At 44.1% G+C, this 15,209-nt stretch overlaps 1 protein-coding gene across 1 annotated transcript in view; it reads right to left on the bottom strand.

The window, feature by feature from the left end:
* The window catches only part of XKR4 (XK related 4), a 234,920-nt gene extending 227,018 nt beyond the window's left edge, over positions 1-7,902 (bottom strand). Inside the window, exon 1 of the mRNA XM_027452235.3 lies at positions 6,690-7,902. Within this exon, the coding sequence (XP_027308036.1) occupies positions 6,690-7,546 (857 nt within the window). The 5' untranslated portion in view covers positions 7,547-7,902. The remainder of the gene's footprint in view (positions 1-6,689) is intronic.
* Between the last annotated feature and the right edge of the window lie 7,307 nt (positions 7,903-15,209).

Consider the following 15,209-nt stretch of genomic DNA (forward strand, 5'->3'; position numbering starts at 1 on the left):
TGTACAATAAATCCCTCCCAAACAAGCTGTTTACTTGAAACTAAGTCACTGTTGTGATTAACCCACAGTATATGAAAAGCTACTTAATTGGAAGAGAGAGATGGGAGAACAAGCTACTATTGTTAAGTGACATAGATATTGATTTCATTTTAATTTGACTAGAACTTTTGTATGTAGGCTAGTCAGTCCTTACGGACAAATATTAAAGACTAACCCAGCTGACAGAGTACTGTTCTGGACAAGGTGGGCTCCAACGTAAATAACCTGAAGATATGGGGCAGGATAACTATGATGTTCCTCATTCTTTCTTTTCCAAGGGGATTAGGACCTTTCAGCACTAAATACATTCCCTAATGCAAGTTAAACAGGAGGAAATTTTAGCCAGAAAAGTTCATCTTATTGCAAGAATTTTCTGCAAGATTACAACATCAAGGAACAAATTAAAACATGAAACATTTATTTGAATTCATGGCATGTGTACATAGACATTCCTGCATCTCAATAGAGAACTCTAGAACAGCATCTACACATAGTGACATGAAATCCTCTGGAGCACTAACCTTAAAATGTTATAGATTTTCCACTTCTTTGGAAAAAGCCAAATATAAATTATTCTCATCTGTAAGTTGCTAGAAAGCATCCTCTGTATAAAATATTGGTTCACCTACTAAGCCAACTGAGCAATCAGAAATTTTAGTGCCTAAGCAGTCCTTTGAAAATCTGAAAACTTATGTAAGTGATAAATATTCTCTATAGAGAGAACCCTTGTTAATTATTAAAGTAGAGTATCTTTCTTCTAAAGTACATCAGCATCTTTTACATGTAGCTTAGGTTATTAGAATAAACTGAATACCAAATCTGATTTGTATGCAGACTTGTAAGAGATTTTTAAGAACATAGTAAGTAAAGCTTCACAATTGTGTTTCCAAAAAAAAAAAAAAAAAAAAGAAAAGAAATTATGAAAGGCACAGCCTCACAGCCTTCATCTGCATATCACTGACTTTGGGGGGGGGGGGGGAAGGAATGAAATATTTATACTGCTCCATGTATTAGTGAAACTTTAAATGTAGCTAGGCCACCTAGAAAGCAGTCTGCACTTTCTACTCCTAGTTTCCAGAAAAATGAAAATAACAAATAACAAAAACCTTAATTCCTATTTCTGACAGTCCATCACCTTTCCCGAATCATAAAGACACAGCAAGCAAAATAGTTAGCCAGCAGGACTTTCAGTCAAGAACTGCAGTAACTCAATAAAAGAAATATGGTATTGCTGAGTGGTAGCATTTCACTTTACTAAGACACAGATGGGGAGGATATGCAATAATCTTGTCTAGGAAATGGCTATGACTCATAAATTTGGACTCAATGTGACAAATTATCTGACAGATTTCAAAACAGTTAGAAAAGCTGGTGTCAGATTGAGATATTATCACATCTCAGTGTGAAGCCCAATGGCAGCTGGAATTATTGACCATCTAACTACACCAAGCTCCTACGTTACTACTGAACAAAAGTGTCAAAACTACATGATAGAGAAAAAATGGAAAACAAAAACACCAAACAAGTCTAAATAGGGATGGAGGTGGGTTGATGTAAAATCTAATGATATTTTTCCTAATTTGAACTACCTGTTCACAGTTCCAGCTTATGGGCCCAGTCATTAATAATTAGTACCTGAGAAAGCTGTAAGGACTTCTCATACATCATGCAGCCACCGTTTCTCTTATATTTTGAAATTGTGAAAGCGTCAGCTGATTGTAGAGGTGAAGCTTACGAGCGCAGATAATGAAATTTCTTTAGCAAATGATCCCTCTCTGTGAACAATGCCATCACAGGGTAGCAGAGGAACTACAGCTCACCCTGCTTCCAGAATCCAGCATCACACCTACAATCCTACAGCAATGTGGCTTATTTGTTTGTTTTTGTATTTTTCCAAATAAGAACCAGGAAGGAGAACAAAGATAACAATTTCTTAAAATTACACATAAACAAATATAGCTGTAGATTAAGATGGTGCAGATATTTAGGCAGAACTGAGAGCAGAAGAGGATGCACAATGCAGGCCACTTCTGAGGAGGAAATTTTAGGAGGAAATTCTTCACTCAGAGGGTGTTGAGGCACTGACACAGATTGCCCAGAGAAGCTGTGGATGCCTCATCCTTGGAGACGTTTAAGGTTGGATGAAGCCCAGGGCAACCTGATCTAGTGGGTGGCATCTCTCCCCATGGAAGGGGGCTACAACTAGATGTTCTGTAATGTCCCTTCCAACCCAAGCCATTCTGTGATTCTATGATCCATGGAACCATACCCACTTTGGAATAAACTGCCCCAAACAAGCGACACCTGCAAGGGTCAGTGATTAAGCTGGCTTATCCGCCTCCTCCTCTGTGTGGGTTCCCACACAGCTACCAAATTTCAGCCAGAACCCCTCACTCTGTTGACAGGGATATTCTTAGCCATCTCACTATCATCTCAGCTACCCAGAAATAAATTTAAAGGGCAATTTAAAGTCCTCCTCTTTCCAATGATTCACCCTTCCTCTGGCCTTGTTGGCTACAGAAACTTGACAGTTGCCTCTCAGGCACTTTGACTGCAGCCTTTCAGACAAAATGACAACCTCTGAGTGCTCTGAATACCTAGGCAGCCTGCTCACACCATTCCCCTTCAAGGTACAAAGTTGTCTCGGAGGTCTACTTCTTGCTACCCAGACACCACAAGAGGAGCACAATTGACTCCTCCAGTATCTTCCTACAGTCTGCCCAATTTCCACAAAAATGGAAAAAAATGGCCCCCTAAACTCCCAGCCAGAACAGAGGAATCTTATCCAGGAAGGAAAAAAAAAAAAAAAAGCTCTTAAGGAAACCACCCATCTCTACAAACACCAAATGAAGGCTATTATCTCTTGCATCCAGTCACCATGTCCTGTTATCCACTGCAAGATCTGAAAGCCAGGGCTAAGCCTGAGAAGCTCAGAGTATCAAAGGGATGCTCAAGGGCAGTGTCTACATTCTTTCATGCCAGGCTCAAAGGCCAGTAGTTTATCTGAACCCTACTGGCCCACATACATCCACAAAGTCCTTACAGACTATAAATTGGGGAGGGATATTAAAGCATTCACTTCCTTACAATAGAATACAAAGACCCTGTGTATTGTATCTTCTTTATACTCCCCAGAGTCTGCTAATAAAAAGCCACATCTCTCATTAAATTTTGGGGAGAACAGGGCTCCACAATGTGTCTTTCATGTCCATATATTGGTGAAAAGCAGAACACACTGGAAGTATGGGTAAGGAATGTATCTGTATCTATCTCTGAAGGCACAATGCATTTTCAAAAACCAGAAAATCTCATCAGTGATCATATTTTATTACAAAATTAGCTGCCAAGAAAGGCCTCGTGTCTGCACTCAGCTGTGGCAGGCAAATCCTCAGAGACTCTGCTGGAATTTTAACTGAGGGACAGTGTTCTCAGGAAGTCTGTGGATATCCATCCCCTCTGAAAAGAAAATTTTAAAAAAGGTATTTATGTGCTTATTCTTCAAAATGGAAGAATTCAGTATTCTATGATTTGAGAGGGAAAAATTATACCAATTTCAGAAGAAAAAAGACACTTTTATTCGGAACTGATTTGCAGCTTAGCTGTTCCTGCAGCTTTCCTTCTTTACACTCTAGCAAAAATTTGTTTTAATAATTTTAGATTGCCTACTTACAGTATTGTTCCATGCCGCATTAAAGACCTCATTCAATTCCCATTAGCACATTTTAGTTAAAATTAACACACAATCATTTTCAATGATCCAGCTTTCAATACGTTTGTAAACAAAAATTAATCTTGAATGCAAAATAGGGAGAAGCTTTGTAGTTGTTAAAAGTCAGCCTACAGAACTAATCACTAAAGACATATCTTTAAACTAATTTTTTTAATCCAAGAACACTGGGATTGCCAAGTGTGCCCAGTGCTCCTCAGAATGGCCTCCTTCAATAAACTGTTGACACAACTCCCCCCAAATCTTTGTCATTTAAACAAATGAAAGGAAACTGAATACTTCAAGAATTGATTCAACACTTTAAGAGAAGACAGGGGATAATAAAGGCTGAATAAAGCCAGAGTGAGCACCCATATTCACAACAAGGCACAAGGCTCTCTTCACATACCTTGATATCCTTACCCACATGCAAAACTACCAAACAACCAAACCTCAGCTCTCATACCTAGGGCTTTTGTCAACAGAGAAATGACAGAAATATCACTGTCATTCATCACTTGTGTTTATTTCAATACAATAAGCACTAGGAAACTTAAATATAGTTATAGGAGAGATTTAACCAAGGCCAACAGAAGAAAAAAAAAAAAAAAAAAGGAGAGAAGGGAAAACTGAGAGCTGAGAGAAAACACACTGAGGGGGGCACAGAGCAAAGCAAAACAGGGCTTTTCTCACCTGTGGGGACTGTGATGCCAACACAGCCAGCAAGGTCTGTTTAGCTATGTCAGAGAAGGAGTTACACGTGCGACTAAATACACTTGATCTTCCTTCAGCCTAAACTCTCATGGGGCTGTTTGCTCGGGGCAGTGCAGATGTGACACTGTAGAGAAGTTTTGGACTACAAATCGTGTATGCTCCATTTTCCAGAAAATCATAATTATTTTCCACAAATCATGCTCATTTTGAGTCCTCGTTTAAACACAGAGTTTCCCAGAGATTGATATGACCTCTCCTTTTTGATATTTATTATTAGTTTCAGAAGGCTGCTAAGGATCTCCCTTATGAGGGATATACCCAGGGAATTAAAATGAAGTCACTTTAATTAATTATGATGCACTGATATGCAAGATTGCATACAATTGACCACATAATTTGTACATTTCTGAAAAAAAAAAAAAAAAAAAAAAAACAAAACACAAGCACTGCTAAATTGCTGACAGAAAAATATGTCTCCATTTCACTGAAAGAAGAAGATAAAGAGCATAACAGGCTAAAACATAAATAATGTCCTAACATGCTCTGTCAATTTAATATTCTGGTAGTCTTATGCTACTGCACATACACATGAAGAAAAGCTATATATGATTAAAAGAAACTCAGCTACCTTTAAATACAGAGGACTAGGTAGTCTTGCAAGGAGCAAATCTTATGTTAAAAGAGATTGCGCTTCACCAAAAAGCAAGCAGCTGAAGAGCTGTAAATCCTAGGCACCTCCTCTGGCAGAACTGCTGTACAATACTGCTGATCACACCCTGCTCCACCCAACCCCCTTCTCTTTGTGTTTTCCAACACAGAGTCATGACGTGAGTTGTTAAACTCTCTTCTGTGTCACTCAGCATGTCACACACTCTATCTTTTATGCAGATTAATATTGACATGAATTTGTATGTACAACTTGAGCCATTATATCTACCCTTCTGTCTCTAGAGAACTGGCACTAAACATTACATAAAAGCCATCTCATTCAGCAAGTCCTAAATTGGTCTTGGGTTCAGCCATAGAGGTAGAGCATACAAGAGCTTACAAGCATGCAAGATCTAGAACAAAGCATCGCTTTTCATTCAGAAATTCCTTTTCCACTCCAGTTGTGCCATACCTTGTAACAAGCACATTAGTAATTTCAAGTCAGTTTCACAAGCATAGAAAATTCTACTTGTTATAATAAACCTCAGAATCTTGAATGTTGATGACAGCTATGGCACCCCAAGGACTTCAGTCTATTACCTTGTAGCACTTGTGATCCTTGATGCTTAAAGGCCACAAACAGAGCAGAGCTGCACAAACACCGAGCAAAAGACAGTCCCTGACCACATCGGGGATTATGAATGAGATTAAGAATCCAAGGGAGAGAAATTTAGAGTAACAACGAATTAAACTCTCTAATGAAATAATTCTGAACTAGCAGGGTTTCCAAAGCAAACGTGAGGGATTTCCTTTCCACCCATTGAAAGAGAAACCCTCAAAGTGCTTTCAACTGTTGCTTAAGTGCCCTGCCCCGCTGGATGAGCAGTACAACGAGCACCTGTCCACCTCAGTCTCAGATGGAAACTTCAACTCCTAATACACTACACACACTGAACTCTGCCCGGCTCGGCCAGCACAAAGTGTATTTTCAGGGCATTTGCCCTGCATAAAATTCTTCACTGGAAGTGTGCTTAAAACCCAGGAACGCGTTACTTTTGCAAACTATGATGTCATCTCCCTTTTCAGCAGGCGCCCTCCACAGCCCACCTGAGCACACCCTTTCGGTGAAGCACGCACCACTGCTTGCGAGCGCTTTTGCCGGCAGCGGCTCAAAAGTTTGATGGAGGAGGCATTCTCTGCTACATCCCTTATGTACAAACACATATTCTTGGCAAGGAGCAGACGCAGAGCAGGGCATTTGCCCACCCACACCGTGCCAAGACCCCGCACCGGGGGGGTGCACGGGCGCTTCCCGAAACTCCGCGCTGCTGCCAGTGAAGTTCCCAGCCGGCGGCCACGCACGCCGCAAGGGCTGGGTAGTGTCGGGACGCTTCCCCTTTTCCCTTCTTTCCTCACTAACTCCTCGCACGGGTTCCCCGGGACCTTCCGACGGGTCCCGGCGCGCAGGTGCCGCAGCCGGGCGCGGCGCCCCCCGACGGGGCGGGACGCCCCAGGAGGGACCCCGGCAGCCTCCGGCCGCTCTCCCGCCCCCCTCCCGACCCCCTTCCCGGCTCCTGCTCACCTCCAGACCTGCCCGAGCTGCAGGATGTGGACGAGCGACTGCAGGAGCCAGACGCAGAAGGCGCACGACGCCGACCTGCCGCCGCGGTTGCCGGCGGGGCCGCTGCCGGCGGCGTTGCTGCTGCCGCTGCTGCTGCTGTTGGTGGCGTTGCTCTTGCTGGCGGTGGACGCCTGCCGCTGCGGCGTGCAGGGCCGGGCGGCGTCGATGTCCGCGGCCGCCGAGCTGCTGCTCACCAGCAGCTTGCTCTCAGCCCCGGGGCAGTGCCCGGCGGCGGCGGCGGCGGCGGCGGCTGCGGTGCTGTCCTCCGTGCTGAAGTCGTGCGCGAACCAGCGGAAGCTGAAGACCTGCACGGAGAGGGAGCCCAGCAGCACGAAGAAGAGCGTGAGCCCGAACCACCAGCGCTGGCCCCGCAGGTAGTAGTCGACCGCCAGCCAGATGTCGGTGCCCACGTCCGCGAAGTACACGGCCAGGGCGGCCAGGATCCAGAGGCAGTCCCACAGCGAGTAGCGCCGCTGCTCCCTGCCCAGCCGCAGGCACAGCGAGGACGAGCCCCCGCCCGAGCCCCGCGAGCCCCCGCCGCCGCCCCCGCCGCCGTCTCCTCCTCTGCCGCCGCCGCAGCAGCAGCAGCAGCAGCAGCGGGAGCCGCCGCCCGAGCCGTCCCCACCGCCGCCGCCGCCGCTGCAGCAGCCGCCCCCGGGCGCTTCGTCGTCGTCGCTGCCGCCGCCCGGCCCGGAGCCGGCGGGCAGCCCCGGGGCCAGCGCCTGCACGGAGCCCGAGTGCTCCGAGTTCTGCAGCGGCGTGAACGCCACCTCGCCGCCCTTCTTCATCTTCCGCCGCCCGTCCGACTTCGCGGCCATGATGCCTCCCTCGGCCCCGCCGGAGAGCGAGCGGGAGCGCCGGGCGCTCCTTTATCCCGCGCCTCCCCCTGCTCCTCCTCCTCCTCCCCCTGCCTCCTGCCTCCCGCCCTCCGCCGCGGCCCCGCCGCTCCCCGCGGCCCCTGCTCCGCGCCCCGCGCCCGCGGGCGGCTCCTCCGCGCCGACCGCGCCCGCAGCGCCGCCTGCCTGCGGCGAGCCGCGCTCAGCCCGCTCCCCCCTTCGCCGCCGCCTTCCCCTCCTTCTCCTCCTCCTCCTCCTCTTCCTCCTCCTCCGGCGCTACCGGGGCCGCCGCCGCCGCGCTCTGCCCGAGCCGGGAGCGGGCAGGGCAGCGCTGCCCGGAGCCGAGCATCCCTCCCCGCCTCCCCGCCCGCCTCCGCCCGCCCCGCCGCCGCCGCCGCCCAGCTGACTGACGCCGAGGAAGAGGATGACCTCATCCTTCCTCCCCCCCCGCCGCCGCCCCCCGACCGCCACCGGCACCGGCGCCGGCGCAGGGGCGGCGAAGGGGAAGGGGGCGCTCGGCCGCCGCCCGGCTGGGAAGGGCACGGGGCGGCCAAGGGGAACCCGGGGAGGGTCGCGGAGACCCCTCCGGGGAGGGTCGGGGGGCGGCAGGGTGGGGACGGGGCGCGCCGTGCCCCGGGGTAACGGGAGGGGCGCGGTGCCGTCGGGGCGAGGACGGGGGGTGGGGGGTCCGCGGGGAGCCCGGCGAGCTCCGTGCCGAGCAGCCCCTGCCCCTGCCCGTCCCGTCCCGTCGGAAACGCTGCTCTAGTTGCCGCAAGTTGGCGAGATGCAAGCGGGAGAGGTGCGATTCCCAAATTATGCCGTGACTCACACTTTCTTAGAGGCGTTTGGGGGAAGGTGAGGAGACACCGCTTTATTCCTCCACCCGGAGAAACCGCATTTTGATGCACACCCATCTGATGCGTACCCATCTGATGCACACCCGTTTTACCCACACCCTTCCCCATGCAAAATCCCCCAGGACCGTTTCACCGCCCCCAACCCGCAGCCCCGGTTGCCCCCGGAGCGAGGCTGCTCTTTAAAGCTCGCCCCCCGGGGCTCGGCAGCAGGGATGCCCGCAGAGATCCCTTTTAATCGAGGAGCCCCCCAGGGCGGAGCTGCCGGCACCCCCGGGCTGTCCCTGGGCAGCCTCCGCCCTCGGGGGTTCCCGGTGCTGGAGGCAGGCAGCCTCCCGTCCCCAAAATCATCCCCCGCGGCCGTGGGTGGGGAGAGCGTCTGCTGCCTTCCCTCGGACCTTCTGCTCATTTTGGGTACCCGAAAGGTACGGGTACGGGATGAGCGACTGATATACCTACATACCTCTTTTTTTTTTTTTCTTTTTTTTTTTTTCCTTTTTTTTTTTTTTTTTTCTTCTTTTTGCCTGCAGAATATTTTAGAAGCATGCCCTCTCCCTCCTTAAAATAGAGCAGTGAGATGGTTCAACCACGTTGCTGGAATATCTTAATGGGAATGCCAATGAGACTACGATAGGGTACGGTTACATTAAGATATCTGACTAAATATAGCCCTTTCAAATTCATTAATTAAAGAGAAGTTATATGGACAGCTAAAAATTATGCCTTCTAACTCTTGAATGTGCACGGTAAGTATAAAGTTGCCTTCTGCAGATTAACTTGTACTGATACATGCCTCAGATTTCAAGAAAAGATTACAGCATGCATTGCTGCATTATTCAGGGAGTGTTAAGCACACAGAAATCAGGCTTTGAAAGGTGAAGAGCACACATAAGCCTAATTTTGCTTGTTCTTTTGCATGTTACCACACATTACAAGAATCTTTAATTACATCATCACATAATGGTTCTTAAATAATATACATTTGCTCTGCAATCTCTGTTGCAGTGGTATAGCTGTACTTTTATTTCTGTTCCTTTTGTAACCCCACATTAATTTCACTCTCATTATGGTCCATATGATCTTTATTGCTTTAGACTTTTAATGCAAATTGCTTCTTTCTAGAGGTATATTTTAATAATTCAGTCAGCACCTATATTTAATACCCACTCTTAATATATCCACTTAAGATTCCCTAGTCAGCTGAGAAGGTGCTTAATACTGAAGCTAATTTATCTGCAAGTTGGTGGTTTATAAATATCAACAAGTTCCCAAGTTATTCTGTTTATTGTTACATCTTTAATAAAATGCTCTAGTGTGCCGTTTAAGGTACTTTAATTCAGTCTGCTTGACACATACACATCCAAAAGATGTTACAAGTTTATAGTGGAGGTTATAGGGTGATATGGGATTGCTGGGGGAACAACTGCGCTGTTGGAGCTGAAACCCTAGCCTCACATGGTTGGGATGGGAGAGAGGGAAGAGAGTGAACAGATATTTTCCTCTCCTCTCCTCTCCTCTCCTCTCCTCTCCTCTCCTCTCCTCTCCTCTCCTCTCCTCTCCTCTCCTCTCCTCTCCTCTCCTCTCCTCTCCTCTCCTCTCCTCTCCTCTCCTCTCCTCTCCTCTCCTCTCCTCTCCTCTCCTCTCTTAGTTGTTTTTTTTCTCTTCTTGGATTCAGTTATTGTGGTATTTATGAGTGGAATAATATTATTTCTCACTGCTTTTCATGCTTAAAATATCTCTCTGTAAAACAAAGACAGTGCGGTAGATGAACATTTAAACCTAAATTAAATTTAATGCTGTTTAATACTTCCAGAGGAATGTCTTCTGTTTTGTTTTCTAATTTAAAAGATAACAAATGGAAAGGGTCCCAAATAATATGTAAGTGTTGAAGAAATTGCTTCCAAGAAACAGAAACAAATTTCCTCTTTGTTACGCTGGCATAGATTCTATGGAGCTGTATCAGGGCCAGAAAAGTTTGTATACACACAGTGTACAAACCAGCATGCCTTCAGCAAGCCAATGTTGTTGCTAAACCTCAGAAATTATTAATTATGAAATATAATTGAAGGGCAAAAATTTGATCACAGACATCAATACATATTTCATTAACTCAAGTACAGACACATCCATTTCTCATGTAAAGCTACTTTTTTCTCTGAAGCACATTTTATTCTTGGCTTTCTTTTTCTCCACCTTTCTTTGAAGAAAGCATTTTCATGGGTATCACAAGTACTGCTTCTGCCTTCTTCTGAATTGCAGCTGGCATTTACTTTATTTATTTATTTATTTTTAATCCCCCTTAAAATAAGAAACCATAAACCACCTTTGCCGTGTTTAGGAACACTTTTTTTTTTCTGCTTTTCATTGTGGACTGTTATCAACTCAAACCTAAATGTCCAGGTAATACACTTTGGGCTCCAATCCTCTTATCTTCCCTCTTTTTTTTTTTTTTTTTTCCAGATTCCCAACCATTATCATTTTCACAGTCTTCTTTAGCTACATAGCAAAGAAAGCCCTACCATTATATACTCAAACTCTGCTTGTAGTCCTCTCATTTCACCATTAGAATATCTTTATTCTCTATAACTATGACATTTTTTTTGCATGTATCCATTCCAGACTATTCCCAAATCTATTTTCTTTCAGTGGGCAGCACTTCTAGCAAATGCAGCTTGGTTCTTAATCTTTCTGCATTTTCTTCTAGCTCAAAGTAACTGAAGCATTAGAACAATGCCTTGTGGCAGTATTTTGGCACAAAAGCCTGCATTTCTTACCAGACTCAGTCTTTTGGAGACCAGTTTTGGTAGGTCTGTGTCATGAAGTTAATGTGCAGAACACTGCTGTTCTGGCAGGGCTTGGTTCCTCCTGCTGAGCAGTGCTCCCAAGAAGGTTCCCTCAGAAAGACATGAAGTCCCAAGTCATATGGAGCTCGTCGGTGACTTTCAGAAGATCTTGTGATTCTGCTAGCAAATTTGCTCCCTCTCCTCCCTCCTTCATTCCTCCTTCTTTTCTCCCTTCCTATACCTGTTTTACATGCCTTTTCTTGCATTGTTTCTTGTTGTGCATGATGTAAAGCTGGGGTGATCTGACAGAGAGTCTGATGAACATCCATTTTTTTAACTTATTCACTCTGACATAGCTTCAGTAGCATGTCTCCCATACTTTTGACTTTAAGCCGTATTCCATATTAAAGCAGTGCTTCTCCGGCACATATGTGCATGCAAACATGCAACTCAATTACTTTAGAATCGGCAAAGGAAAATTACTTTACAAAATGATCACAAGTATCAGATGTTTTCACCAGATTTATGTTTAGGTTACACAAATGCCAGTAGAAGTTGTGATATAGAATGTAACTTTAATATTTACACACTATTTAATTGCCTTTTTGCCCAAATAGCCTCATTCACAAGGGGCACAGGCCATTGTACATGTATGTTTTGATAACATAGATACTTCACTGGAAAGGGAGAAGGCATTTCCTTTCAATGAAACTAGTATTTCATTACATTAACAAAAACTCAAATCAGAAATACATGGGTAAATTGGTAAATTATTTAGAAAATCAATATTAAATTACTATTAAAAATACTGAGTATTAACAATTATTGCTTGCATGTTTTAGCTTGAAATTACTTTATTTATAGGTCTACAGGTAGATTCACACAAAAATGTTCTTGAACTATAAAATTGTCTTTAAAATTGAGGATGGTAAATAAAGTATTTTAACATATTAGTTCAATTTTACAATTACAAAAAAATACTCTGAAATCTTCACTGGTTTCAGAAATCACTTAGTTTTGTAACATACCGCTAGATGTATTTCTTACACATAGATCTCTTCTTTGTAACACATAGGTCATGAAAATCCAACCCATATGCACCTACCTCAGAAGATCTGCAAAGGAGGAGATTCAGTGTAGCAGGGCTCTTAGATGCACACCAAACTTTAACTAGACTATACATCAAGCTTAGTGGGATAGTTTATATACTTATGATTTAGACATTTTTTTTTTTTTTAGGTGTATACTTAAATTTCAAGGTGAATTGAGGGCTGTAGTTTCTTGTGTTATATTTATTTCCAGAATGTCTAGGCGTTAAATACATGTCAATACATTCCACTGCTTACTCAAAACAACAAGTCCAAGTTTATGGGGCCAGAATGATTGAGAGCAGCCCTGCTTTGATGACACCATACTGACTTTAATGTTATATATGAAAGAAGAAATGGCTTCTTAGACGTTTTGAAAGATTTAACTCAAGACTTCTTAAATTTACATTTATTAATTAGAAATGGGATGTCAGTTATCTTTCATGTTGCTTCATACTATGTATATAAAAGCATAATCAAATATAGACATAAATATATAATGAGTGATAGCAGAAGACATAGACATATGGGAAGACATCACAGGAAGTGAGCTTACAGCCAAGCTTTGTACAAGGTATACAACTCTTTCATTGCCATTCTGCATGCAGAACCCAAGCAGCAAGAAAGTAAATGACACTTTATAATAAATGGAAAAAGCATTTATAGAATGCTTAAGGGAATATTAACATGTCCTGTGTATGAAGCGACATTTAATAGACAATTAAGAATTTTCAAAAGTTTGAAAAAGACAGTAATAAGTCCCATTTTCTTTCCCCCCCCCCCTTTTTTTTTTTCTTCACCTGTTTAAAATTGGAGCTTTGAGCAACCTCGTCCAGTGGGGGATACTCTGCCCATGGCAGGGGGGGTTGGAATTTGATGATCTTTGAGGTCCCTTCTAACGCAAACCATTCTTTCATCCTATGATTTTATGAAAGTAAATTCATGCCAAGCAAAAGAGTTGTAAAATAAAGATTCAGGCACAGCACAGAAAGTTCTGATGCTTCTTAGCACTGGTTAGTACAGAAGAGTTCGCTGACTTTTTAAGACTGCTGCTTTTCTTTGTGGGGAAGGAGTCCAAAGGAACATTTTAAATTGATGTGTGAGCAGATGATGTTTACATTTGCAAACACTTCTATAAATACCAATACTAACAACCCACTGGACTAGATGGTATTCATCCAAGACTTCTAAAGGAACTCAAAGGAGCACTTGGAACATCCTTTTTTCTTATTCTGATTCCATTTTCACAACTGACAAGCTACAAAATGGATAGATCTAATATAACTGCTCATATATACTTAGGGGGAGGGAATGCTTTCTTTAGTATGACGAGTTTCAGCTAGGCAGTACTTGGAATTGCTCAGAGATTAAATGGTCCAATGAGTCAGTCAGAACATGGCTATATTTTTTGAAATCCTTAACATCATTAACAGAAGAGACTGAGATAGGGCTTGAATGGGCAGAAATATGTCAGCTAGATTCACTTAACATATATTTATAAAAGCACACCAGAAGTAGATATGGAAAAAAGATACGGTTAACTAATACTGGAGTTAAATGGTTGCCATCAGACTCTGTTATGTTTAAGAGTCTATGCTATGTTTCTAGAGTCTGTATTTTAGCACTCAGCTCCAGCTTGAGGCTTTCTCTGTAAAATGAAATGTTATTGCTTCACTATAATAATAGCAATAATAAGAAAAACAAAATCCTCTAGCCAGTGCCCTGTCATCTGTAATGACAGAAGGCAGCAGGGAGAGGTAGCAAAAGTCAAACCTTTCTCTCCACTACAGCCTTGCCTCTTCCAGCTGGTTGAGTTATCTGCTCCTTCCATGGCTCCCAAGGGTGCCAAATGCTTGGGTCTCTTGCTGATCCAGGCAGCCAGGCAGTCTTATTTCTGTGCTACACCCCTGTTCCCTGTGGAGGTACCACTGGTGTCATATATGCTCAGGGTCTCTATGTACAGGGTAAGCTGCTGGCAGCAGAAATGCAAGGCTCCTTCTCTGTGCAGCAACAACAGAGTGCACATGAGCTGGCACATCTGCAATATTTCTTTGGCCAGATCTTTTGTCCCTTTCTACTTGCAGGGGACACAGATTAAGTGACTTGTCTGCCAAACACAACAGGCATCACTCACTGTATACCATGTGGAAGAAGCAAGGTTAGAGTTTAGCTCTCGTCACAAGCTAAATATGCTAACCGGCATGTCTTTGAAGCCAGACCTGATAAGGACGTTATGGTATTTCAAGCTTTCTTATCAAAGTGTAATCCCCTAGCAATATGTGCTGCAAGCATCCGTGATGCACTTGAAATGAAACCCTCTTCTGTGGTGGTGTTCTGGATGTAAAAGGGTGGAGGTGTTTACGTGACTCTGGATCCAGGGGAGTGAATCCAACATCTGATTTGTACACTGTATAAGTAGAGGAAATAATTTTCAAATAAGGATGCCAGCTGCTGAAAGAGGGTATTCACTGCTAGTAATGAAAAACAGATTAGGAAGGCATTATTTACACTTGATAAATCAGAGATGGCATCAAAGAGAGCTAGTATTACAAACTATTAATGAAAGACATAATAATGAAACAAATCACATAATAGATCACAACGAAGTGATTCAGTGTAATGAATACTGATACTAAGTAAGTGAACTGTGCACTCTAGGGATACAATTTTAAATCCATTCGAGTGTGCATTGTAGCAGTGTAAGCAAAAAGAGCACTTTTAGAAGAAATTTACTCTGTTCCTTTGCTCACTCAGATCACATCCACACTTTACCAGCTCTTCCTTTGATGATGTATAAGGCAGATAAAAATAAAAATACCTACCAAGACCTGTTATTTTTATTATTTTCTGAGTCAAAGTAACAACTGAAATCTCATCACCCATGCAGATATTGGCCAACATTCTTCATTTCAAATAATAA

The sequence above is a fragment of the Anas platyrhynchos genome, chromosome 2 (genome assembly GCF_047663525.1).
Source record: "Anas platyrhynchos isolate ZD024472 breed Pekin duck chromosome 2, IASCAAS_PekinDuck_T2T, whole genome shotgun sequence".
In the NCBI taxonomy this organism is placed as follows: domain Eukaryota; kingdom Metazoa; phylum Chordata; class Aves; order Anseriformes; family Anatidae; genus Anas; species Anas platyrhynchos.